We start from the raw sequence: 27,712 nt of genomic DNA, 5'->3' as shown, positions 1-27,712 counted from the left end.
ACATATTAAAATATTAACAAGTGAGTTTCTCCAAATTCACAGCATTAAAGGACCAAACTTGTCCATAATAGTACTAAACTTCATTGACACCAAGAGTGCAAAGGAAATCATTTTGACCTATATAGCGTGAAATAAATACAACAAATAAAAAAGTACGTATATTCATGAAGTGGAATTGCGAATTCAAAATCCCTATTAGCAGTCATTGTGTCTGATAGATACACAACATTCTGTTCCTTCATTTCACACCATAGCATTTACAACATTGTTAATAGTATTGTGTTTCACAACCAAGACTGCACAATCCAACTACTACGCATACAATTATTATGTGGTGCATATATTCAATCTTTTTAATTTTTCTTTTGATTTTCTTGGAGAAATAAAAACACCCAAATATATGCTCGTATGAAATAATGGGGAAAACATATTCAGAATGGATATATGCACTTAGAAACCAAATGCCTTACGTGTAGTAATTCACACACTGCAATAAGGTTATATAAATTTGTTCTTGATGTCTGGAAACCAACAATTAACAAAAAGACCAACAGAAATCATTACAATACAGTTTAGTTGTTCATTCTACTCAATAAATCAAATCACTCATACCCAGCTCTCAATGGGGATAAACGGATAAACTCACATCACCCAAATCACGGCGGGCCCCGTAACGGTTTTAATCTCACATGCATGTGCACACTTTGGAAAGTACCGTCTTGCATACCATAGTTGGTTTGAATGCTTGCTGTCTTACATTAAAAAATAAGTGCATTAATTGAGTTTGTACATTCAAGTCACGTTCTAAGGCAAATTGTCATGCGAATGTACTCCCGAATGCTTTGGTATTCTGCTCCTGCGTACTCACTACAAACTAGAATGTGCAACATATAAGGTTTGATTGGATCATTAAGAGCTGATTGCATGAATTTAGTGGGATTATGTCAAGGGTGGTTGTAGAGTTATAGCCCCATTATCTTTAGCCAAAGTTGGGAGAGACATAGGCCCTTACTATAGACAGAATGTTTCTCTCTTTTCTTACCCTCAACATTGAGTACAGACAGGCTTACCTGTGACTCTGCAAATAACCAGACACTCAAGAGGGTTAACTTTTTAACCCCCAAATGGGTATAATATCAACACATATGTCATATAGAAGTGACTGATTTCTTTTTAAATGTTGGACTGAAAGGTGCAGAAGTTATTCCCATTCATGTGGACAGTAGCAATTTTAATGCATACTGTTTATTGTCATCATAGGAGGATGCATGGCACAAACTCAAGATGCACAACTTTCTAGCATTCCCTCTAAGGTGAGGAGTCAAGCACTGAAATAGTTAAAGTCCTCATAAACCGACATTGTACCACTGAATGCATAATTGCAGTTGATATCTTGGGACTGTTTCTCCTGCCTGATGATCGTCCAGCTGAAATATGAAATAGCCAAGTCTGAGTTTAAACCCTTCCAAAGTCTGCAAGCAGACCATCTGCTTTCAACTCCCCACCTGTGAATGGCATGAAGGCCTCTAAAGTGAACCTGCAAATTATAACATAGTAACGCGCCATATAAATAGAACATAGAATTACTAGAACAGTAATAAAACAAAACTCCATATTACTGGTTCTTCTTCTCTCCTATTCCCTCTCGCATTGTCTTTCAATTAACAGAAATGTTTCCATCCTGGGCTAAGATAAATAAAGGTGTTGAAGCGCATGTCGTACAAACCTGTATATTAAACCTGTGTAGGTAGACTTGCAGCGGTGTGTAACTGGATCATTGTAATTTGTCGCAGAGATGAGTGGAGATTAAATAATTAACATTGGTGTCGGCATGACACAGGGTAGCACTGGGCAATAAATAGTTCAGCAATTAAATAAGACATTTGTAATCTCTATGTGACAATTCTGAAAATTGGTTGTGTTTAAGGGATGGGTACATGGCGGTCTTTTCACAGCTCAATCTTGCATGCAGGGAAAGATTCATCTTGCATAACAACTGTGCTGCTGCTAGCCAGCACCATGATATTGAGGTCCTGCTGTTTCTCATGGGTCTCCTGGTACCATTCCCGCATGACTTCTGAATCGTGGGTTGGGATTAAGGTAACCTACAATAAAACAATAGCAGGAAGGTTTAAGCAGACTGCATTTTTAGATTCATTAATCTATCTATCTGTCCATCCATCCACGACACACCAACCACCAGTTACAAAGTAGTTCTCAAGAGGGAACTACTATAATCCATAGAATCTTCTTGAAATATCATTTAATGATCAGACATCCACCACTTATCGTCTTCTGGATCACCATGGTTGACTAAAACATTACATTAGTGAAATGGATCCCTAGCAATCATATATTTCCTTGGCGCAAAGGTGATATCTTACCTGCATATTGCTTCCCCATTGAGCTTTGCCTTCTAGAAGTGAGTCCAGGACCGCCCTGCTTGGTTCTCCAGCTGCAGCATCATTTCCACTCACCACATAATATGAGGATCGGACCCGTTTAAAAAACTCCACATCTACGTTTTTGCTGCTGCTGTGGTTTGGTATATATACTAGATCCAAATACACCGGTGGCCCAGGAGGTACAGCAGCTGCCTTTGACGTCTTGTTGGTTCCACTTCCTGAAAATGTAACACCCAACATTCTGTATGTATTAGTCTATTACTATAGATTTTTTAAATTACACACTGTTCTGTTACACAGCTTTGTAACTGTTTCAAAAATAAAGAAATTGTTTGTTTTTCTGAGTTGGAAACTGATTTCAACACAAGCTCTTGTTTTTTCACACGTTACAGTGAAATTATGTAGTACATGTTTTTGAAGAATGTTATTTACTCAGACACACTACGGGCCAAACAAAATAAGAAATGTCAAGAATAATATACCGACAAGTACGTTAAAACACCCAAGTCAAAAATGGGTCTATTTGTTCTTACTCAAAAATACCCGCAAATCCTAAACATGGGAAAAAAACAATGCCATTTTATACCATGATGGGAAAGTAGTCCATGTAATATGATCTATATAAGTAAAATTGAATTAGACCTGAGGATAAACAGTCAGTCCTTACATATTTCAAATCACATATGTAATCATACATATGGCAAAAAATATGACAAATGAAAAAAACTGTGAAGACACTTTCATCATCTCATGTTTTGTGAGAAAGTTTCAGACAGCCTGCGAGTTGCTTGCATGTTGTTAAAATAAGAATTCACCTGGCATCTCCCGGAAGACGTGTAGTAACATTAAAGTCCAGTATAATTGAAACAGAGGTCCCCAGGACTCCACGTTAACCAAGAAGGGCAGATAATTGCCCTCCCTTTCGCCACCTCATGCATAATGGTGTGGGGGGGTAATAAAACCAACCTTGTGAAGCAAGAGTCCCCAAGTATACCCTCCTCACCCCCTCACCCCCATCCCTTACTATGGCGATATGGGGGTCAAAACATGTAAGAATACCATGTGGGAGGCATACACCCTATCTGGTGCTTCTCCCCCCCCCATTCTTTTCCTGGTGCGACTGAGGGTTAAAAGTAATTAAGACCCATGAAGGCATCTGCGGAACCCATCCCATGTCTCTCCCCTTTCCACAATCACTGCCCTGCCCTAGGAAGGAAGGGGTATAGTTTCCAATGAAATAATATTCTAACAATCTCTATTACTGTTGGCTCCACCATCCAACCAACTGACCAAGTTTGCTGCCTTGGTGTCACACTTGACGCTGCTCTCTCCTTCATCCCTCACATCAAGTCCCTCTCCAAATCCTGCCACCTTCACCTGAAAAACAAATCTCCCAAATCCACCCATTCCTCACACAAGAAATCATCAGGATTTTACACACTCTGTACCCCTTCTGAGGTGTTCTGTCATCCTTTCTTCCTTCTTAGACATCATCCTAATCAAGCCACCTGAACGACCAACAACCTCTACAGATCATCCTGATTCAACCAACTAATCTCCATCCAAGAAGTCATCTACAACTGTTTCATCTCTCCTCGACTAGATCGTAAGCTTGCAAGAGCAGGGCTCTCTTCTCCTTTTGTACCAGCTTGTCATTGCTTGTTTTCTTAAATAGTTTTATTGACATCGCTACTGAATCTACTGGCGCTATATAAATTAATGTAATGTTATATAACCCTACCTACCCTGTCTACCCTGTGTCCCCTAATGAAGTCCAGCCAAACACTCTTTGGCTAGAGGGAGGAATGGAGGAAGGGTTTCTATCTCCTCCATATCTCCTCTATATCCTTCGATCTCCCATTTCCATACAGTTACACAAAATAATGTCACTATTGCAAGGCAGTGCAGCCAGGTATTGCAGGGGTGTCCAACCTGCGGCCCTCCAGCTGCTGCAGGACTACATCTCCCATAATGCTCTTTCAGCTAAGTGGCTGGCAGAGGAGTAAGGGGGATGTAGTCCTGCAGCAGCTGGAGGGCCGCATGTTGGACACCCTTGAGGTATATCATCCAAGTTTTCAAGTTCCAAGTTTAGAACATGTTATGTTCTATTGTCACAATTTCCAAAACATGAAGATATTTTTATGGATCACAACTCAGTAACACTTTAATAATAAGATGAATGCTTAGCCGTGAAGTACATTTATTTGTAATTTATTGTAAGTGCTAAGAATAATAACTTAGAATTAACAGGTTTGCTCACCTGTGCTTCCTGTTTTTGCAGATTTAGTTGCTGTTGTGTTTGTAGCATTCTTGGTCTCTTTATCCTTCTCGTCTGATCTTGTAGTTTTTACATCTTGATTTATTCCCCCCTTCGGACCTTTATCTACAGAGTCCTTCTTCTTCGGAGAAACAGTCTTTGAACCCTTTTCTAATGTTTCCTTGATGGGTCCAGGTTTTGGTGAAGTAGCAGAGAGCTTGGATTTACTTTCACTCTTCCTTGCTGGGGAAGATGATTTCGTCTTGGTACCAACCTTCTTGGTTTTTGCCTTTTCTTTTATATCCTTCTTCATAGGTTTGCCTAAATTCTGCTCAGTAGGCAAAGCTTCGGGGTCCATCATGGATACATCTGGGTGCCGTGGTGAAGGGCTAGGATCTTGGACAGGAATTGGAGGCGGGTCCATGTGCTTGTATGATACTGTTTTATCAGTAGGAATGGTCTCTGATTCATCCTCAGAATCTATGTTTGCATCTGCTGTTATGGAAGGACATTCCTCTGTCTCTGGAGGAACATCAGAATCTGTTTGAGATGGTGCTGACTCACTGACTGAAGTTGGTGGTGTTTCATCGCATTGGCGAGCTTTTTGTTTTCCTCCTGATGGTGGTTGCCCCCCTCCCATTTGTACTAATGGCTTTTCTTGTTCTTGGGCATTTTCTTCACTAGCAAACCATTCTAATGGATTTGGGTTAATAAAAGAAGGTGAAATTTCTGTTTTTGGATGCTTATATTCACAAGCAGAAACTAGACAGAGGTCAACATCTTGTCTGGCTTCTGCAAAAGAAGGCTTATCAGCCACAGTAAACCTATCATTTGCTTCACTGGAATAGCTATAGGCTTCACATGTTTGGTCACTGTAATCCTGATCAGCCACATAAGCAAATGGATTAGTGTTATGCATATTCCAGGGTTCTTTCATTGCTACTTGTGGGGAGGTCTTGGTCTCAAAACCAAGCGGTACATCTGATGACATATATGAAGATGGTGATGGTGACCGCTCCTTGCTAGCCAATGGAGTATTCAGAATTCCAGGTGATTGCCTTAAGGAGGATGGTGTGGGAGTTAATGGAGAAACATCTGTTCCTGGAGATAAATTTCCTTCCATGAAATGCATTTCTTCTAGAATTGGTGGTGAATAGAGTGGCATGTCTGTATTTTCAATTACATTTTTAAGAGATGCTTCCTCTTTCATTGGAGAAGAAACTTGTGATGGTGTGTGTGCAGGAGAAGAAGCTGGGGATGCCTCCACTTGAGAACCTGCCCTTGCTTGTTCCTGATCTTTACCTCCACTATAGATATTGTCAGTGGACATCTTGTTGCTAAAATATGAATCATGAGCATCCGAAGGGCTGTAATCGACTTCAGTAGGTCCATTTTCTGATATATGGAGCATATTTGAAGCTACTGCAGGGTGCTCTGGAGATTGTCTACTAAAATCCATAGCAAATGATTGCTCAGGTGATTCCTGACTAAACTCCATAGTGGATTGTTCTGGTGATCTCTGCTCCTGAAGTGGAACAGCAGACTTTCCTATTCGTGGTGAGAAATCTGGGGGAGAAATTGACATTGGGCGTGGGCACTCCTCTCTCGATGGGGATATTTCTGTCTCCTGGAATGTGGTTGGTGTCTGGACAACGGAGACAGACAATGAATCATCAACTTCTGTAGAATGTGGTGATCCAACTTCAGCATGTAGAGAGGGAGATGCATCATCTGTGGTTGGTTCTGGGAATGAACTAGTAGCAACAGAAGCTGTGGAAACAGAGGCTACACCTTCTATATGAGAATATGTGTCATCTGCTACAACTTCGTCTACTGGAGTAGCTGACTTATCGGATGCAGTACCTTCTGAAATAGACATCTTAGTGTCCTCTTTGAATAAGATAAATGGGTTTGTGTTGATCTGAGTAGGAGAAAATTCACTTGCAAGTTTCCCCCTATCCATTACACTAGAATCCACAGTTTTATTATCAAAATCTGTTGCTTCAGGACTGAATCCTTTGTTTGACAAGTACTGCCTTTCATGATCTTGTTGGTCAGCACCACCAGATATCAATTCTAATGATGGGCTAACACGTGAAGAAGAATGTTCTTCACCAGCAATATCACTATGTGCAGATGGTGACCTACCATTGGCAGTCAAAAACATTTCATATGATGTTTCTGAGCCAATCAATGGTGGACTACGTAATGGTGATAAAACCTTCTCTATTGGAGATTCAGAGTCTGGAACTGGTTCATCCATTGGACTTATTCTCGGGCTTTCACTCTTTTCTTTGCTATCACAAAACTCGAACACAACAGGAACAGAAGTTTTTCCTATTGTTTCTGAGGTAAGGTTTGCAGATTTCTCATCGGTTGGTGACTGATAGTAAGGTGTGTGGCCTGCACTTCCTGCAGCTGATTGTGAAGGGGAAGCAACTTCCAGGGTTTTGTCATCTGGACTAGGACAGTGTTCACTGAGTTCATGGACTTCATCTGGTAAAGGTGGTAAAACCCCAAGATCTGATGTTTTAATTTCATTTGGAGTCAGGTCAAAGTTAACACTTCTCTCACTTAATGGTGTTCTGGAAATGGGAGACGGGGGGGCTGGACTTTTACTTGGACTTTGCTTTTCATCAAGCTCAAAGTCATCATTTATTTCCAGTCTTGAAGGACTTTTTACATCAGTTTTGTCATGGATGTATGCATCCCGTAAGGATGACTTACAAAATTTGTCCTCTTCTAAGGACGATGTTGGAGAGATAGTAGAGGCTGTAGCAGTGTATTCTTTGCCATCTGTGGCATCTGTTTTTGAGGCATCAGAAAAACCATTCAAGACATCTGGTAGGGGTGATATTTTGCTTCTGTCATATTCCTGGGAGTACAGGCTAGCTTCATACTTGGTAATGTTGACATACTCTTGAGAGGGCGATTCAGTTTCCTCGTTGTTTGTTTCATCACTCATCACATCTCTGGGAGTTGACATGTCATCCATTGGAGTTGGTTCACTGGAAATTTCAATGGTGGAATGAGTGAAACCTGAGGTAGCAGTAAACTCCTCATGTTGGTCTTCTCTGTTTTCTTCATCAGAGACAGTTGCTTCACTCTCTGAACCTCCTGGCAATGTTTCATTGTGAATAGAGGATCCTGGTTCAACAGCTGGCGACTGAGGCTCAGATGTCTTAGATGGTGTAGCAGAAAACATATATTTATCTTCTACGTCACTGATGAATTCTGATTGGTCTTTTAAAATGGAATTATAAGCCTCTTTTGTATCATCTGTTTTGTCTTCCTCCAACTCTTCTTCTGTTTCTTCAGCTTCCCCCTTTTCAACACTTTCATCAATATCTTCTTCAGCTTGTTCATCTGCTACATCAGAATCAGTAATATATTCATGGCTGCCAAGCTTGCCTTTAATATGCTCATAAACATCAGTGTCAGCCTCTTCTTCTGTTTCATCAGCTTCAGCAGTTTCATTTGCTGGTTGGTCTTCGATATCTTCAACTTGCTCCTCAACATCTTCTGTCTCTGCTTTTTCTTCATAATCACCAGCTTCAGATGTCTCCTCAAGGCCAGTTCCTTCATCTTCAAATCTTTCTGTCTCATCAACTCTTGGTTTTTCTGTTACCTCTAATTCTTCTGGGGTCTGTTCACATTCACCTTCTGTAGTGGTTATACCTTCATCGGGAGAATCGGCAGGTTCCTCACTACTAGTATCTTTTTTTATAATATAAGATTCATTCTGTACTAAATCAGCTTCATCACTAGAAGGCAAAATCTGTGGCTTCACACTATTTAATACAAACTCTTCATCTCTGAGGTCTTCAAAATCTTTTGTTAAATCTTCTGGTGATGACATAAGGGACCTCTCTGCCACAAGGTCACTTATGCTTCCAGCAGCTGCAGCTGTGGAAGCCACAGCAGTAGCAGCAGCAGCAGATACAGCTGCAGTAGAAGCAGCAGTTGCAGCAGCTCCCAAAGCCTTCTTTTCAGTTACTTTGGTTTCTTTCTTGATTACTTTACTCTTATCCTTTGTTTTACTCAGAGTCACAGTTTCCTTTTTTGCAACGTCATCTTTCTTTTGCACTTTGGGTTTTCCAGCAGACTTTTTTAACTCTGAAGAGGAAGCAGGTACTTTCTTGACCTCCTTTGAAGGCTTCTTGGCTTCTTTTTTTGTCTCCTTCTCTTCTTTCTTTTCTTTGTCCTCTTTTTTCACTTCTTTCTTTTCATCTCTTTTTAAGTCTTTCTGAGGTGTTTCTTTCTTGACATCTTTTTTCAGCTCATGTTTGTCTTCTTTCTTTGTATCTTTCTTCACCTCTTTTTTGGGCTTGTCTTCCTTTTTAATTGGTGCCTTCTCCTCTTTTTTTGGAGCATCTTTCTTGGATTTTTCTTTCTCGTCTTTGACATCCCCAGATTTTGGCTTTACTTCTTTTTTTGTTGCTTTTTCTTTCACAACTTTAGGTTTGACCTCTGTTTTTTGTTTCTCTGCAGATTCTGGTTTAATTATTGCATCTTCTTTGTTTAATACATTTTTTTCTGGCACAGGTTTGCTTTCTGGTTTTGGCGCTTTCTTTGCTATAACTTTTTCTTTGCTCTCTGATTTTTGAGTTTTATCAGGCTGAGAACTCTTCAAGGCTTCAGATGATTCATCCTTGGATTCCTTTTTGACGGTCTTACTAGATGTTGTTTTTGTGGACATCTTCAAACTCTCTTTGCTTTCTGCTCTTTGTTTCAATTTTGCTTGTTTTACCGCAGGACTTGAGATACTATCAGTTAAATCTTTCTGTGTGATTATAGGTTGTTTCAGGAAATCTAGATGTTTCAGTTTCTCTAGGCCTTCAAGGATTTGATACTGGGTTGTATTTCCAGGAAAGAGAACCCTCACTATTTTTTCTGAAGGATTTGCTGGATGCCATACAATCAAAGATGAAATGGATGTTAAATAGTTTACAGGAACTTCAACTTCTTGTCCATTAGGTAACACAAGGCCTGCCTTTTCTTTATTGTTGCCCGTCCACTGCTGCATAAAATTTTGTGTTTCTTTGCTGCCTTTCACTGGGTTCAACACATACATCTCAAGTTTTCCAACACCCATTTTTTGGAATAGAATGATAGGATCAATTGTGTTACCCACATTTCTGAAGAGCGGTTCTGGTTTCATTGATAATTTATTTAAGTATTGAAGAGTAAAGCAAGCTTCCTCAATACTTCTTCTCACTTTAAAGTTGGGTTCTGGATTTTTCATATTTTCCGGAACATTTAAAAACACAACTCCTAGGTCAGGCGAAATAAGGTTTTTCATCCAGTCACTGTTAGTTGTTGAGCCCTGAGACTGTTCCTCTTCAAATTCTGATATTTTCCTTTGCAACATACTATTAATTCCAGGCAAATTGTCATCCCCAATGTGGGTAAGCAAGATAGAGTCGACTCTGTCTAAATGTCTGATGAGTTTCCAAAAGCAAGACTTTCTCTCGGATCCACCATTAATAAGCATATTAAAGCCATTTACTGCAAACAAGGCAGAATCTCCTCTGCCACCTGGGAAGATGTAGCAGCATGGCTTTGAGAGCTTCAAAAAGCCCCCAGAGGTTGGTGGCTCCAGAATATCAAAAAGAGAAGGTATTTCTACAGATTCTGACAGGTACTCAGTAAATTCAGAAAGTCCCTCCATTTCAGGCAAGATTGGTGCAGAATTAAGTTTGATGTTTATGAAATCTTGAAGATTGTGTCTCTCCAGATTAGAATTTTTCCAGTATCCTTCTTCAGGGCAAAACAGGGTCACACTTGCCTTGTTTGCAGGATGTGTGGTACTCAGTAGTTCACCAATCTAGATTTGAATAAGATATTTGGATTAGTTGGTAGGAATTGTAACGTTAAACAACTAACACATGGCAGGATAGTAGGGCAAGTTTTATATAAAACTGTGTTAGAATAATAATGAGATTTGTGCAAGGATATCAGACTAGACTAGAAATGACTCACAAATCTGAAGGTACCAAGACAGCAGTGCTTTAGATTAACAAAGGATATCAGATGCCTGGAACACGTTTCTATTGTGAATAGCAAAGGAAAATACATTAAAGGAATTCAGGAAAGCTTGAGATTTGCATATTTGTGTAAACGTATAAATTAGATTCAAAGGGCAGACTAGGTGGGCCAATTGGTTAATTTCTGCTGCCACAATCTAAGCATCTATTTATCCCTGAAGGAGGTCAGTTGGCCTGAAAAACTACAAAAGCCACATTACCGGGCAAAACTACAGTGAGTTTTCAGATAAATGGTTTACACAAATACGTCTGAGTAATTCCTACTTATGGACATGATGACAGCAAGATATAGCAATCACACAAGTTAAAAGCAGGAGAAGAATAACCGCTGTATTTCTTATTCTAACAGAACAGTTCCAGTGCATGGATAACAATTAAGACCAAGGTGTTACTATACATAACATGCAAACGCATTTGCCTCTCTATTTTCCACAACACCTCTTTTCAGCACATAAACCAGTTGAGTCTTGTAGTATGCACATTGCCACACTAAATTAATGTTTTGCTGATGTATATGCTCTATATAGAAAGAAGACAACAACAATAATAGAAGTGTTCCATAATATTCCACTGCTGGCGTCTGCTCTAGGATACACAGCATATAGCGTTACTAATAATTTGCTGCTATTTTTGAACAGAGCTGATTGTTAAAACAATCCAAATTTATATTGCACATGCTGTGTGGGTTGCAATCCTTGAAAGATGTCTTTGTCCAAACAGATCCTATTAAGGTATATTACATTAAAATGTGTCACCATAAATACATAGAAGATACAGTGCCAGACATGTACTAAGCCCTAAGTGGACCATTTTAGAACACATTCCAGACAGGACAGAAAAATGATCTGTTTGTGAAATAGAGATAGTTACTGTTTTTGCTTTATGGTCTCATACCTCTTGGTCTGTGAATATCTCAATGAAGTTTTGGAAGGAGAAAGATCCAGACTGAAGAATAAGCTCCCCCGTATTCTCAAAGCACTGTCCAGTCAGCACTAGAAGCTTGTGCCTTGCAGCATCTGTGATCATCAAGCGCACCTGTCACACATCAAAAAGATTTTTCTATTAAAATATTATAATTTTCTATTATTATATAAGCAACGAGAAACAATTAAAGTCACCACCGACAAAAATAAGACTAGTTATATTGTTGCAGAATGATAATCCAGCCTATATAATAATTCTATGAAGGTGTAGTTTTATGCCATGATCTCTATGTTTGATCTGCAGTAAGCGAATGATCATCTCATTTTATACCACTTTAATATAGCGTTAATTTGTTGTAAAACAGTCCTTTACTCCTTTGCTTATTCTCTAGGCAATGAAAGGGTTAAACACAAGTGAAAGCTCCGGGAAGGGCTGTGCCAGAAGCTGATGTTCTGTATTCTTGGCAGTAAATAATTCAATTAAAACATTTGAAAGAAAAAGCAAAAATATCCACATCAGCTGATAATATATTATTTATATATTATAGGAGACAGCTTGTCTTCTATTTCCTGGCTCTATACCAGGTCTCTGTGCCAGTTTACTGACTCCAGTGCTTTCCAACGGCTAAAAGAGCCCAGGCCCGATGTAGCAGAATTATTACTACTGATGTCTGTGCCTTTCTGGTGTCTGCGGCCCTTATGTTTCCTGTGGCCTGTGCTTCCTGCTTACAATCACAGTAATGCCTGTGTGGACTAATCACTGGCATCCTACATGCGCAGGTGAGGGCATCTGTCTGCCACATTCCTGTTTCAACTACACACGAGACGCAGGGCAGTCATCTGTTAGATGCAACAGTTGGACAAACAATGTTATTATTACATTACATTATGCTCAGATGTCCTGCTACCTCAGTAAACACCACTCAACAGAGGTTACTGTCTGCCCATGTTCTAGAACACATTTCCGTAAGAATTTCTTTTTAGCTAACCAGAATGTTCCTGACTCCAATCCTGTACATGCAGCCCTGACCCTAAATCATCTTGAATACTCTTTTTCGATTCTACTTCTGTAAACCACGTTGGACAGTCACTGTGCACACGCAGTAGGATGTCCTCTCAATCCTGTAGGCCCTGTACTCCATAGATGAACACTTCCCTTTGACTTAAATGAACGTTCTTGAACCTAGAACCCAGAATCTTGGGTTTCCGGATGACTGACCTCAATTAACAAATTCTAAATTCTACCGCCTTTTTTGTGAAGTATGCCCTACACATATTAGGATAGTTATTATTATTACAATCAAGTTAAACAGGAGAAACGTACTTCTGTACTGACAGCTTCATCGGATGGGTTCATCAAAACTACAGTTTCTAAGACATCACTTCGGTGGTGAAGAATTTTTTGCCCTGCAAAAAGATAACAAAGAATATTGAAAATTGCATAATAGTTTAAGGATGCAAACATCAATCAACAGAAACTCTTGTATTTTCCAAGATTAAATGCAACAAATTTGAATCGTTCTGTGAATGTATTAAATTTAAACTTTAGTAGAATAGTGGGGATTTTAATTGATTTTATTTTCAGTATGAAATTATAATATATTATCTATCATTATCTACAACGTGGTGACAAAGGCAGCACAGAGTACCCCTAAAGCAATATCATAGCAAAAACATTTAATAGCCGAAAGACTGCCATTCTATTCCCTGTATGCTGGCTACATCTTTAGCATTTAGTCCATTAGGTAATTATACACTTCATCAGGGCAGCATATAAGATTTCTATAGTATACTCCAGAGTCTAGAAATAAACTCAGCACTACTCACTGGGATCCATTCACTTAACCGAGACAGCCCTATGTGACGCATGACTCAATTCAGGAGAACAAAGAAATCTCCCATATGTAAGTATACATTATACAGGGCCAGCCTAGCTCTTCCTTTAGCGGAAGCTCATTGGGGCTTGTGCTTCATAATGTATTGTACCATCAAAGAGGTGAAACTCAATTCTTCTGCAAAGTCTCTCATCATCTCTCCATTAAGTGAATAGACCCAAGTGTGGTAGCACCAGTTCACAAAAGAAGATTCTATTAGAATGACTCACGTTGGCCATTTAACAAAGACACTCACAATGTCCTTTCCCAGGGTCCGCGCAGATTATATATAAATAATTACCTCTTGTTATCTCAAAATTGGCAGCAGATATTACCTCTAATGCAATGACCCATTCTTCTATAGTAGGGGTGTCCGAGAACTTAGACTAGATATTTAAAATAGAGTTCACAGTGTCAACCAAGACTTTAGATGACAGAATTAAACTTACTTCCATGAAGTGAAAGCAGAAACATCCACCCTTATTAAACAGAGCATTGCTTTAAGCCTGTAGACTGTAAAATCATACTTTTTATATTGTGTGATTCTGAGCCACCAACTTGTAAAGACACAGCTGAACCATATTTGAGATTTTACTATAGGCAGATTTAGAACGGGTGACACTGAATGTAGGATCATAATGACCCTTTCTATGTATTATAATAGACTATATATACAATAGATTAATGTTTTTCCATATATCCCAATATATATCTTACTGGCTAGATTAACATTCTGTTGAAAGTGACAATCTCCTTTTTTTTTAATTAAAATGAGCTGACATATTACAAAAAAGACAATCTTAAAGAGGTTAGTAGGAAAAAAGATTGTGATATACGATGCACCCTTCACATTTTATTAACAGAACATAACTGATGACCAGTAATAATATGAAGTATTGTAGAGTTCTGGACATTCTAGGCATCACAACCATTCATATTAAAGTGCAGCTCAATCACTGGAAACGCTGTCAATGCAAGAAGACAGATGGGAGGGAGAGATTGAGCTTTCCATTCAGCAAAATGAATTCTCTGTACAGCTATCAATATCTGCCATGGTTAAATCATGGCCCGTAGATATCTGTGAAATATTGTGCCACCGTAATTTAATCACAAGGTCGCTGTTGATGACTGGGATCCACTCATCATCATTTAAAACGATAATACCATAACTTCTTGTGTCATATATATATATATATATATATATATATATATATATATATACATATTTTATATTATAACTTCAGCTCTAATCAAACGATATACAGAATTAAATAACATATATAATAAATCATCTGTCAAAAAGCACTGATGCTTGGTTGTATTGATTGATTCAAGCCATCAGTTGGAAATAGAGCTAATTACCAATTGCTGGATTACTGCTGAGCGTTATGTGGATTTAACTCCAGCTTTAGCTAATGTAGTATGGAACTCAAATGCCTTGCAGTCACAAACCACTCTGCTTGCTAATATCTTTTTCCAGATTGTAATCCTGGAGGATAAATTGTAAACCACTCTTCACAATTTGGATGTAAATGGATCTAATTAAGTCTCACCCTTTAGATAAACTGTTTTCAGCTTCTACGTCTGGCAAGGGGTAGCGGAGGTGAAGATGGCAGAATGGGAGTGATACTCAGAGCTCCCCTTCAATGTATTTCTCATGGGAGTTGGAGACCATGAAAGACTTCACTGGGCTGATTAACCTGAACCCCCCCAAGCATTTTATGAAACCATCAGCACTGATTCTGACCTTGGTTATAAGAGTAAAACGTTTCCTCTGTTTTGTTAATAATGAATGGTTTTTAAGAAAGTAAAGAGCATGGCTCACATTCTCTTTTGTTGTCGATATAGAAAATCTGAGTGGTCAAAAGTTCCATTTAAAAGTTATAAACTGAGCAGGTTTCAGGTTTAAATGTATGCATTACAACAACATACAACTACTTACGTTGGATCCCAAAATCAGCCCCGGCATAACAATTTTTTTTTGTATGTTTAACCTTTAATCTAGTAAATCAATGTCAGTTATAATCTCTAAAAGCACGAGGCACTGCTTTAATGTAAATACGTCTTATGTAACTTTCTAACTGGCCTTCCCTTACGAAAAAATTACTGCAGTTTTTCTGAAGTAATACTGCAGTTTTTTGGACATGAAAAAACTGCAATACTGCACTTTTACTGCAGTATTACTGCACATTTACTTCAGCTTTACTGCATTTGTACTTCACTGTACTGCAGTTTTACTGCAGTTATTTTTGTACGGAAGTACAATTGCAATAAAGCTGCAGTACATTGAAGTACAATGCAGTATAATTGCAGTAAAAAAAAAAAGCGCATTAAATACGCAGTAATAATGCAGTACAGTGAAGTACAAATGCAGTAAAACTGCAGTAAACGTGCAGTAATACTGCAGTAAAAGTACAGTATTGCAGTTTTTTCATGTCCAAAAAACTGCAGAAAAACTGCAGTAATTTTTTTGTAAGGGTTAATTACCAAAAAAAGACTAATTATTTCTCTTTAAAGCAGAAGAAAATGTAGTTTGGTTGCTGGCATTCTGGGTGGAGTAGTAGACTAGCCTTTTGAGTAGCGCTTGATGTATGGATGCTTAAATAATTAACAAGAATTTACACATTTAAAAGCCTGTAAATAATAAAACAGCCTCTATAGAGTTACTGCTTAACAGGCAGTTGGAAGTCTGTATTAGAGCTTTGTATACCAGTATATACTGATCTGACTCCAGTAATTGAAGGCATAGCGCTATGGCTTGGTTTACAGCGCTACAGAATTTGATGGCGCTATATAAAACAATAAATAATATTAATAATAACTCAAATGTAATCCAAAATGAATTATGGACTATACGCTAAAGAAATCAATTCTTATGTACTATGTACCTGTCACCTAAAAATGTATTTGATCTCCAAAAAATGAACAAAACCTTTATGTTATAATTTGTGTTAGAATTTATTTTCCCTGTTCCTTGTAATCATATTATATACCAGCATAGGTCTGACCTACTCTTCATAATTAGATGATTATCGTTTTAAAAATGTTCATATGAAATAACACAAATCACTACTCTGGTTCTTACAAACTCATTGAAGAGAGATGTTTGTCGCAAGGACATATCATTTTGTATGGCTGAATTTAGTACTTGATATATATTATATATTAACTGATATATTAAGTTATATTATGTAAGAGATAAACTACACAATGCCATTTTAAAGAAGTCAGTTTAATAATGACATATATTTTGTTAATCATTTAAAGAAGCAATTAAAGGAGCCTTGTGTGGTCCTAGCAGCCTACGATCTTAAAAGCTCATATATCCCATCGCTGAAATACCCTTTATTGTTTAAAAGTGGGTTTTGAAATCAGGAGACCGTATAGGTGAGCCTGTAGGTGTGAGAAGGGAATCATGGGTAATTGTGGGAATCAGGTAGTCTTAAAGGAAAGGTAACAGGAACAAGAGTAATAATTATTGATTTCAGAAATCAGGTGTCTTCGGACAATCTCAACAACATTCTAAACTAAAGTGAATGCAGAGCATAAAATTCCTTCTCACAACACTGGGTTGACAGATGAAGAAATAAAATCTACGTTCTGATTAATGTAATAAGCATGCAAAATATATTAAGTAATAAATGTACAACTGTGGAAATTATACTAATTGAGGTTCTTAATTATATTATAGCCTAGAAGATTATTACGTAAATAGACATGAATTAGCAAAATGTCATAATGTAAACAATATTTTTTAATAGAACCAACAGCTGTTTATCAACTGCAGATGGGCACAAAATATAAACTACTTTTTCTCTAGAGGAATCAGTTTCCAGAATTCTCAGATAGATTGAACACTTTAGTTAAGTGATACATGCAACACGAAGGAAGATATTGACATTGACATTGAACACATAATCCATTACTGTAAGAGTAATTATTTGTAATATGAATTAATGATAATTATTTGGAATATTTTTAATTATAGAATGTGCAGAACCCGATAAAAAAATAAATTATCAAAAAAATAAAGCATCTCACCTCTAACTTCTGGAGAGAATCTGGCAGAGTGACGTGATACAAAAAGTTTAAGTTCTTGATCTAAATTACATTGAATCAGATCTGTGTCCCATGACCGGATTCCTGAAAAACAAAACAAACATCACTTTACTTTTCCAAATGAAATTCGATATTTTGTTGAGTCAGAGAGTGCTCAGAACTGCCAAACACCATGGATGGTAAAAACTTTTCATAAAAAATTGCTAATTTGGTAGACAGGACATTAAAAGAATTGCATTAGATGTGTATATTTATTAAAAAAATAATAATAATATATGAAAATATACATTAATTACTTAATTTATATTACATTTCATATTAATAAATAATATATTTAAAACATTAACACCAATCTTGCTATAAAGATGGAATATTCCCAATGTAACAAAGATCAGAAAAACAACAAGGTATAAGAATGATGTCATTTATCTTTACAGTTGTGTCTTTTCTTGTGAAAAATCATCTATTCTCCTGACATTTTGTAATTTCATCTGTAGATGTGCAGCCTATGAAAACATCACACCATGGACATGTCTACTTGATTCCAATGAGTACAATGAACCAATGACTATATAAATTACATAATCTATCAAGCATCATTACGCGTCACCAATGTATTAGTAAGGTTGTGTCTTTAAGATATAGGGGCAAAGGTTTAAAAGTAATATTACTTTACTGAAAGGGTAGTGGATACATGGAATGGTAGAGATTAATACAGTGAAGGAGTTTAAGAAAGCATGATGCAGTTTCATTGTCATACACATACAAATCATAAAAAGGCAAAGAAAAAAATAGGGAAGAGAAAGTATGTAGCAAAAATAATGGACCAAATAAGTTGGAGAAACTAAAGAAAAGAAAGAAAAAAAAGAGGATCTTGGGTTACTGCTCCAGCCTTCTCCTCCTCCTCACGTTTTAAGGCATCAGCTGGTTCATCATCATCACTCTCATGTAGAGTAAACCTTATGTTCCCTAAACCTATCCTCCACAAATAATTTTCCCATAATGGAAATAGAGCTCAAGGTACTGGTAACAGGGTAATGCATGAAATCAACAAATGTAAGAATAAAAGCAAATAGGTGAAGCTAAACGAAACCTGCCTTCATATGTTGGGGCGAGAAAGGCCTGGTCGGGTCTCTTGGGGTTCGTATGGCAGAATTATCACCAGGGGGAAAATCAGGCTAGCCAACTCTCTTAACCAATTTCCATGTCAGTCTTCCTCCACTTCTCCAACTTAGTATCTGAAAATTCCCCCTTAACCTGTTTCCGCCTCTATCTGATATATCTATATCGGTATTTTCCACAGCCAAGTTATATATATTCCTCCTGTTGCAAGGACATTGCAAAATTTGATAGATCTTAAATAACAGTTATGCTTCCTGGGACATAAAACCTGACGATTTTGTGATCCATCATGGCCTGTGTCTAGAAATATTTAGACATATAATATTTAAGCCATAAAAGAGTAAAACAAACAACAATAAAACCACAAAGTAGCTTAAAGACAGTATCACATTAACTATTTAACCCATTTTATGGTCATGAATTATTTACCAGCATTGTATGGGTTAAACTGTAACTGTTTCCCATGCCTGGATATGGCATTGATACATTTCTGGAATTTACACAAACGAGAAGAAAAATCACTAATCAATTAAAAAACACCACATCAATTTTGTTAAATTGAACTACTTTTTATAAATTAATACATTTTTAGTGTCTTGATGGAAGTCAATATCCATTTCTTTCTGAAGTGGGGATTCTACCAACTATATACAATAAATTAAGAAGAAAATGCTTTTATGAACAGAGCTCGTTATTAAGATGCATCTATTATATTGAGCAACTATGTGAGAATAAAAGCATGTCACATAAAAAACATTACATCATTAAATCAACTGTGGATATGAAGATGCTAACGTATTAAGTATAACAAATTCAATAGAATGTCTCATTGTGCTTAATGATGCTTAGTGGCATTCTTTAAAGGAAATATTTCTCGGTTCTCAGTAATGCCAAGCAATAAGTAATTTGTATAATTGCAAGCTTTTTAAATGTTTGGCCCAAGTTAAAAGAACCCATTTGTGTAACACTTTAATTGTATATCACTAGGACATAACGATCCATTATAATAAGGCAGGGGCAGTATGTTTAAACTGCCCGGGTTTATCCTGATCCCACAAGAGTTCATGGAGATTTTGATACTAACTCAAATATTTTTTAATAAAAAAGTGGACAATACATGTTAGATTAAAATTGACCTGCTGCGTAAAAAGACAGAGGTTGTAAATGTTTGACTTTTATGTATTATATATCCTCTGCTATAATGTTTTATGCCATTATGCAACTGGCCACAGCTTTCATACTGGCTACTAGTTTAACAGTTTTTCTTCAGAAAACAGGCAAACAGGTAGCTTAGATAATTGTCCCAAAAGCCCAACACATAACACGTTCTTAATCTTTTAATACAAATATCTTAAAATCTTTCATTTAGCCAAATTTAAATGCTCTAGTAGTTAACCCACAGATAAAATGCTAACCACAAGGCAAGTCCTCATAAATTGTATCTTTCTCCCTGCAATATATTGTATCACTAACAGTGTTTTTATGATAGGTAACCCATAGCACTGTTGGGTCTATGAGCTTTAATTTTCATATGGCCTTTTCTGAAGGTAACCATGGTCTGCATTGCCAGAAGGGTCTGGGTTCACCTATATCTTCTCAGGCAATAATAATAAGTGTAGACCAATAACCAAAGGGCAATCACTATGTGTTTCCTTTGTTTTAGCAAAACACATACATTCTGTCTGAAAAGAGTAAAAGTATTTTCATTTTTTACCCTCACTAATCCATCTTTGTGTCTCCTTAGAATACATCTTGGAGCTTTAGAGACCTATCTCCATAATTCATGTTCTTCTGTTATCAGTGTCTTGGAGCCCGCAGACCCCTTCCATGTCATGTTCTCTCTGCAGATTTATCCCTGTTCATGTGTCCTCCTTCTACTTCTTCTTGCCCACAGAGGTTTCCCCGTCTCATGTCTTTATCCTTCCTCATCTTTCCCCTAGGAGCACCATGAAAGTTATTGACAATTCCATTTAGCTATGGTGACTTCCTATCTGCCCATGCAACCAATAAGAAGATTAAGCAGCCATGTGCCAACTAAAAGACAGACAGCCACCAGAAGGTATCAGAAGCAGATGTCGTATCATTGAAATGCTGCTAGTCCCATCAGAGAAACTGTCTAAAAGAAGGGATGTAAAAATATGTGCTTTGAAGTTTTATCTATAATTTGCACTATACGCGTAACCATGTAAGTGACACTAAGTTGTTGATTTGATTAAGAAAGGAAAAAAAGACACTGACTTATGAATAAAAGTCCAGTCCAATCAATGAAAAAATACACCAGAAAAATATTAATGAATGCAATGTAAACAGGAGCGTAACCGCGAATATCATCTTTGCCTTTACCGTGCAGTCCCTTCAACTACTTTCTTTTATTAAGAACCCTCCCTTGTTTTGTCATCAGGGGTGAGATCCCTATAATAATGCAATAGGAATATAATATTCATATTACTTTACAGGCATTCTTCAAATCAACTTTTGCATTTCTGTATCAAAATTTGTGATGCCACAAATGCCATCTTTAAGCAAAATACATTTCTTTGAAATAGTGCTTCTTTATTAAATAATGTATCTAAAGCTGCTTTTTAGCATTTACAAATAATACAAATAGTATGAAGGCTTTGAGGGACCTGGTGCTCGGGTGTAGTAAAGTCTGTATAATGAAATTACAATCCTTGTGGACATGTTTGAAGGTGGTAGGGAAATAATATAAGAGGGGTATGGAACTCAAAAAAGTATTATGACATCAGAGTTTAAGGTTATCAGAAAGTACAGCAGGGAAGACAGGTTTTAGGTAAAAAATGGAGCAAAACTAGAGTGGAACTCAATGATAATTGATAAGATCTCTGCAATTAAGACTAAAAGATATTTAAGAAGAACGCATCAACATAAATACTGGTTGAACAAAAACGAGCAAATAATGACATGTTAAGAGCTTATTGGTTACGCTATTTGTATATTTGTTCTGAAATGCTGTGGCATAGAGTTGTCACTCGCAGAAGTTTTAGCACAGGTATTAAAGAGAGAATCATCACCCAAAGTCTTCTGAGGAGATCCTCAAAATTGATAAGGATACTCACAGTATGATGTTGAGAAAGTACAATACAATGTTTGAAGTATGATTTGTTATATTTAACGATGCTGTTCCACCTAAATAAATCTGATTTCACAAAGACAATTCCTAGTACAGATGGAACGCCCATAACTTCCATGTAAATAATTATGTCGGCTCATTAATACACTTTAAGGGAAGGATTATTTGTTATGTGACACAAACGCAGACAAGGATAGATTGTTGCCACATAGGCTTTTTAACAATTTGTGTGTTGTTTTTATGTTAATACACCTTCGTAGGAAAGAATAAAACTCTGCTAAGGTTTATTAGTTTACCATGAAGTTAGAACAAAACTTTTATTTGCCCCAGTCAATCAATCAAAAAAGAAAGAGAATATTCTAGCCCTGGGTTTGACAATCCTCTAGACATTTTATTTTTATACCTATGGCCATTTCTTACCAATCATTTGGAAGCAGATGTTCTGAATGGTGACTGTCTCCACAGGTTTATTTTGTAGGAAAGTGTCACTTTTAGCCTTGAGGCCCTCCTTGGACCGTTAGCAAATCACTGCTCATTGAATTTTTATGACAATCTGCTATTCAAGACAGACATTATTCATTTAAATTTACATTTATTATTAATGCACATTTATTATGTTTTAAGTGGTTGAAAAGTTGGAATCCCTGCCTCGGATAATATATACTCATCTGTGACTAGTAGATGCGATGGCAGCTTAAGAAATTCAAACCGCGTCCTTCATCCTTCAATGCCATTATATTTAGAAAGTATATTCTGGGCTCAGCTTATTTCCCCAGAGTTGTAACCCTTTGCACTTATCAAAAAATGCTTTGCCCTTTGAACCACGACGTGCGCCCATAAGTAGGTCACTTCCCACCTGCATTGGCTGGCTCTTACTTTGAAGATATAAAATATTCATGGCCAACAATATGCTTCATAATTGACTAGCAAGTAAAATGGCATGCGGAGGAAATGGAAAATCAATTGACGCAATGTAAAAAAAAAATTAGGAAATAGAAACAGAACACTGCAACAATTTTATTTATATCAAGTTCCTAAACAGAGGACAACCTAATCATTATTATCAAATACTACCCATGTATCCTTTAAAATGCCCCAGCGGCACAAATACACATTATAGAGCTAAAGGGAGCCAGATCAGTGTTCCTCAACTTCAGTGTTTCCTCAACTAAAAACTTCTATTTTCAACTTTGTCTTTTTTTCTTACACCATGCTATTCCGTTTTTCTGGGACATTAAAATCCGGTACCTGTCAGGTCTAAGGCCTTGTTGGAATCAGCAGTTGCTGAGATCTTGGCCACACCACGTTCCAGCAAATGTCATCAGATTGTCATCTTGACATAGTCTGAAGCTACCACATTTGTATTTGATTTTCTAAATGGGTGCATTTGTTACTAGAATGTCACCCTGCGTAAATCCAACCATTTTAATGGAAATTTATGAATTATATTTGTCAGCAGAAAGCTGGCATTTTAATTGTGTCTTGGGATTTTACTTTTCTAACAACATTAAGAAGCGGGGTCCTCATATAAGCCCATCCATGATCCATCCATGACCCAAAGATCAACTCATGAAACCTGCTAGGTTTAAATGTTTCAAGTGGTAATTATTAAGAGTAAATAGTTAAAACATAACAAAATTTGCCAATCAATAATAATCTATAGGGCATATTTTCTTGGAAAATAACGTTAAATCTGCAGCAATAACCAGATACATAAAAGTCTTTTTCAATGCAGTATCTCTGTTGATTTGCCAAGGTACCCCATATTGTACTAGAGTTACCCCGTATGTGATCCCTATGTTGCAATATTATAAAACAGCATGCTGCTAACAGATGAAGAAAATAATGATTTATAGTAACGTCAAACCTAAGAAATGATCGGTATATATAATACATGGCGTAATTTATGGCTGCACCTTAATTGATGATGCTACATTCAGTATTGTCACCTGCCTCGATATACAGTTACTAGCGTACGACCAGATACTGGACTGACGGTGCGGTTTATAAGCAATAATTATCCATCTCAGGGGATACATGCCAACAAAGCAATCTCTCAAGCAATCAACCACAGATAGTATTTCAAAACATACATAACACAAAATAACACCTAATGGGTGCGGCAAAATGCACTCATCCTTATAGTGCCAGCTATAAAGGAAGGAATGAATAAATCCACCACATCCGCAGGGTACTTAATATCCATAGATACAGTGTATCCCACAAGATATCCATCGCTGTGAGCACAGGTAATAAAATATAAAATCCTGGAAAATGATTTCAGTAACTGCTGACGGTGCTCCATGTGGACATCCATTCTCTCTTGAGGACGTAAAAGCCAACTGCTGTTCTTCCCCACCCAAGAGTCCATCTTTTCTACAAGCTCAGTGTTTGGTGCGTGAGGGTATCAGAGTGCTCTTTAGAAAATGAATCTCACAAAATTTTTTTAAATGAGTGTATAGCCTTGGTAATTAAAATATTCAGAAGAAGTAAATTGTAAAAATTAATTTAATCACATGATCAATAGGTCATGAAGAGCCATGCCCTCTTTCGGCATTACAAATAGAGTTACAAATCTCTGACTACACCCTTACACCAAGGAAAAATATATCATGAACAAGATAATGGGATAAATATTTAAATAATCCCTCTGTTTTATTTTTTTCATGCATTCTTCATCATTCATGTACCTCTTTCTCACTTAACTTAAATCCATCTGCCATTCCCTCTTTCACAATTATTGGAAAATCATGCATTATAAATAACATTGTAAAAAGGGTCCACTGATCATGAAACCTGACACTGCCGAGGGTGCATTCCATATAACTCTTAAGTCTATTGCAGCGTAGTGATTATTAGTAATCGATTTCCTCGGCTGGAGGTCTGACAGATGATTAAGATTGAGCCATGACACCTTTTCTCCTTAAAGCAGAAGTAGACCCTTTTTTGTGGTCAGCAAACTAAATACTGGACAAAATCAAATGTATATGTAAAAAAACAGCACTCTACTGACCCAAAACATACAAATGCCCCGGGACAGATAGATTCCGAATAGATGCCTGCAACATTAGAAGCATGTCCATGACATCACCGGGTCGCAATATAGTTGCAAGTACCGCTGAAAATGGCATGTATCATTATTTATTTTAATAACTAAATTTCGTGTTACGGGTTATTCGCATGTCGTTATTTCTGGAGGTGCATCTCATTGCTGCCGTAATATCTGAGTCAGCAGGAGGCATGAACACAGCCTAGGCCTCACGTCCAATAACTTCTCGCAGCACCAATTACTCGCGTCATCCCGTGATCCAGCGGTGGGGTGCGGTTACCCCGGACACAGCACGCAAGATGGCGCCTTGCGTAAAATTAACGATTATATTTATCAACACAAAAAAATATTTACAACAATTTGCTATATTCAGGTTTTCAATTACCTGCTTTCAGAGAGATGAAAGCTGAGTAATATTCAAGGTTATCATTATATTTTATTTTTTTTCTAGCGGTTCCTATGTTTGCTTTTTGGCAAATGGTTCGCTATTTAACTATTAAGTCCCTTATCCTTATAGTTATTTCTTATATTGCTGAATATTCTTTAAAAGTGGGTGTGCATGCATCCCATCCATAAAGTAACAAAATAATGATTATTATCATTATGTTTTATTTATATAGCGCCAACCATTTACACATCGCTTCTTACAATACATAAATTCAAAGGGTCTGACAAAACCAGACTTGACGAAGATGAACTGATACATTAGGTAAATAGGGCCCTTCTCCCAAACATTTTAATTAAGATATATCATTTTTCAATACTGTATATTAGTGGCAGCTACAAATAAATAATATATTGTATATAAAAATATATGGAACCATATATTAGGTTAGAATAATTTCATTTATTTTTAGTGTAAAAATACTTCCTTACTTGATGATTCTAAATAACAATCCTATTATAGAAATGCTAAAAAATATTTAATTTGTATTACTTTTTTTATTTGTAAACCTGTCTCTATGCTCTCATTTGTTTAATTCCAAATTGGTAAAATATCACTCTGTGTGGCAAGTAAAGGGATGGCTGGCTGAGCCTCATAGGAGTCGTGGTTCGCAGCAGCTAATGTGGCTAATCCTGCTATAGATGGTATTAAATGAATAGCTTTAGTCACGTCATGAGAAGTAAATGTGGATAGAGGGTGACTGCGAACCAAAATGGTGTCACCGGTGAATGAACAAGCAGATTTGTGCACAGGAATTGACACAGCAACATCCAGGCACAGAGCACATGCCTATTCCGCGTTCTGCCTGCACGAACGCTCTTTGTCCACTGTGCGCTGCCGTAGGGACCGCAGTGCGGAGTGCACCACGCCCACCAACCGGCATCTCTGAGCCTCTGCCAGTGACACCCCTTACTGCAAGGGCAAGCAGCTGGCGGGGAGCAGGGTGTGTGTCCTGCGCGGGCACCGGGGCTCCCCGAATCAGTGGAATAAGGCCTAAAAAGATTTAGGGCTCATATCACATGCACGCTACTGCCTAGCCGGATAAATACTACTAATACACTCCCCTCTCTCCATATAGTGGTATTTGGATTTATTGGCGATAAATAAGCAAAATCGATCCATCTCGACATATAATCATCCTGATAGAAGCCAGGAAGCAAATTCACAATGTATTAAAATGCAGGGTATCTGGATGACCTCTACGAAGCCCTTGCTGGTGGCCAGCAACTGTATTATAATGCACTCGATAGATATGCATAGCTCTATATGTATAAATGTATATATTTACACAGGCACATATATATATATATACATACATATATATACAGGCACACATACACTGGGCGGGGTGCGCGGTGTCCTTTTTGTCGTGTACTTGGGTCCTGATGTTGATCCCGTGTACCTGTCAGCTTTATTGTACTCTTTTCCTTTGTAGCCAATACTGATGCCCCCCGTCCACGTACCCCTTTACTGGACTTTTCGGCTGTAAATGGGGGTTCTGGTGCCCTCTCCCTTCCCGAGATTTGTCCCTTGGCTGGCAGCTAGGCAACAAGACGATCACACCGCTTGGCTTCCAGCCCCCAGCAGGGAACAAGCTGCCACCGTGTATCCAGGCGGAAACCCCACACGCTTCACGTGCTTCAAACAACCTATCGCTCCCATCACACCAATCCAGCTTAATGACACAGTCTATATTTAGCACACCCGTAAACAAGCTGCCATCACTAACGCTTACTGCTGACATGTTATTCTAACATCGCATCCACCCATATGTTTGGCCATCGAAGTGGATTTGGTGTCTACAGAAAGATTCTAACAGAGTGCATTCTTCCAGACCCGCTGCTGTGTATTCCTCGTGTGTCTGTTCTCGCGTGGGAGGGGCTGCTTCCTTGCCAACTGTTAGATCTGCAACCCACCGACTCTACAGAAAAAGGGAGTGGCTGCATCAGATTGTCTTTGTTTCCCCCAAAAGATCAATGCATTTTCCTTCTGCTCTCACGATCCAGTCTGACCACAGTAACAAAACAGACCACCACCTTCCATACCATCCGCGAATGCAGAATCAGCCAAACCTATGGGACTTTCTCCCAGGCAAAAAGCTCAGGGACGGCGGCTACAACAAAAGCTTTCTGGGCAACCAGTAGCCCAGTAAGGTGCAGGTGGGGCGGACGCCCCTCTAAGCATTCCTTTTGTCTCTTACCTCTTTCTATATTAGCGATGGCACATCTTAGGTGGTCCTCTGTCACTATTTCTCCAATCACCACCAGCAGGTAAAATTTATTGTCAAGGAACCTGTGAGATAGGCTGGGGGAGGTCGAAGATGGATTCAGGATGCTGTTTGAAGGTTGGATGTCCGGTCCTGGCTCCACCAGAGTTGCCATCCTTGCAAACTCCCTCTTTGCAGCCTTTGCTATGTCCCTGTGATTATTCCTCCCCACTC

At 37.9% G+C, this 27,712-nt stretch overlaps 1 protein-coding gene across 1 annotated transcript; it reads right to left on the bottom strand.

The window, feature by feature from the left end:
- Nucleotides 1–1,166: 1,166 nt before the first annotated feature.
- Nucleotides 1,167–27,712, bottom strand: MAP1B (microtubule associated protein 1B). Its single transcript, XM_053475492.1, has 7 exons — nt 27,473–27,712; nt 17,548–17,649; nt 12,957–13,039; nt 11,604–11,744; nt 4,666–10,489; nt 2,385–2,623; nt 1,167–2,105 (listed from the first exon to the last, which is right to left on the bottom strand). The coding sequence occupies exons 1-7, from the start codon at nt 27,651–27,653 to the stop codon at nt 1,950–1,952; spliced, it is 6,726 nt and encodes a 2,241-aa protein (XP_053331467.1). The 5' UTR covers nt 27,654–27,712; the 3' UTR covers nt 1,167–1,949.

This window comes from Spea bombifrons, chromosome 1 (genome assembly GCF_027358695.1).
Source record: "Spea bombifrons isolate aSpeBom1 chromosome 1, aSpeBom1.2.pri, whole genome shotgun sequence".
Taxonomy (NCBI): Eukaryota; Metazoa; Chordata; class Amphibia; order Anura; family Pelobatidae; genus Spea; species Spea bombifrons.
This window is presented reverse-complemented; position numbering and strand designations above follow the sequence as displayed.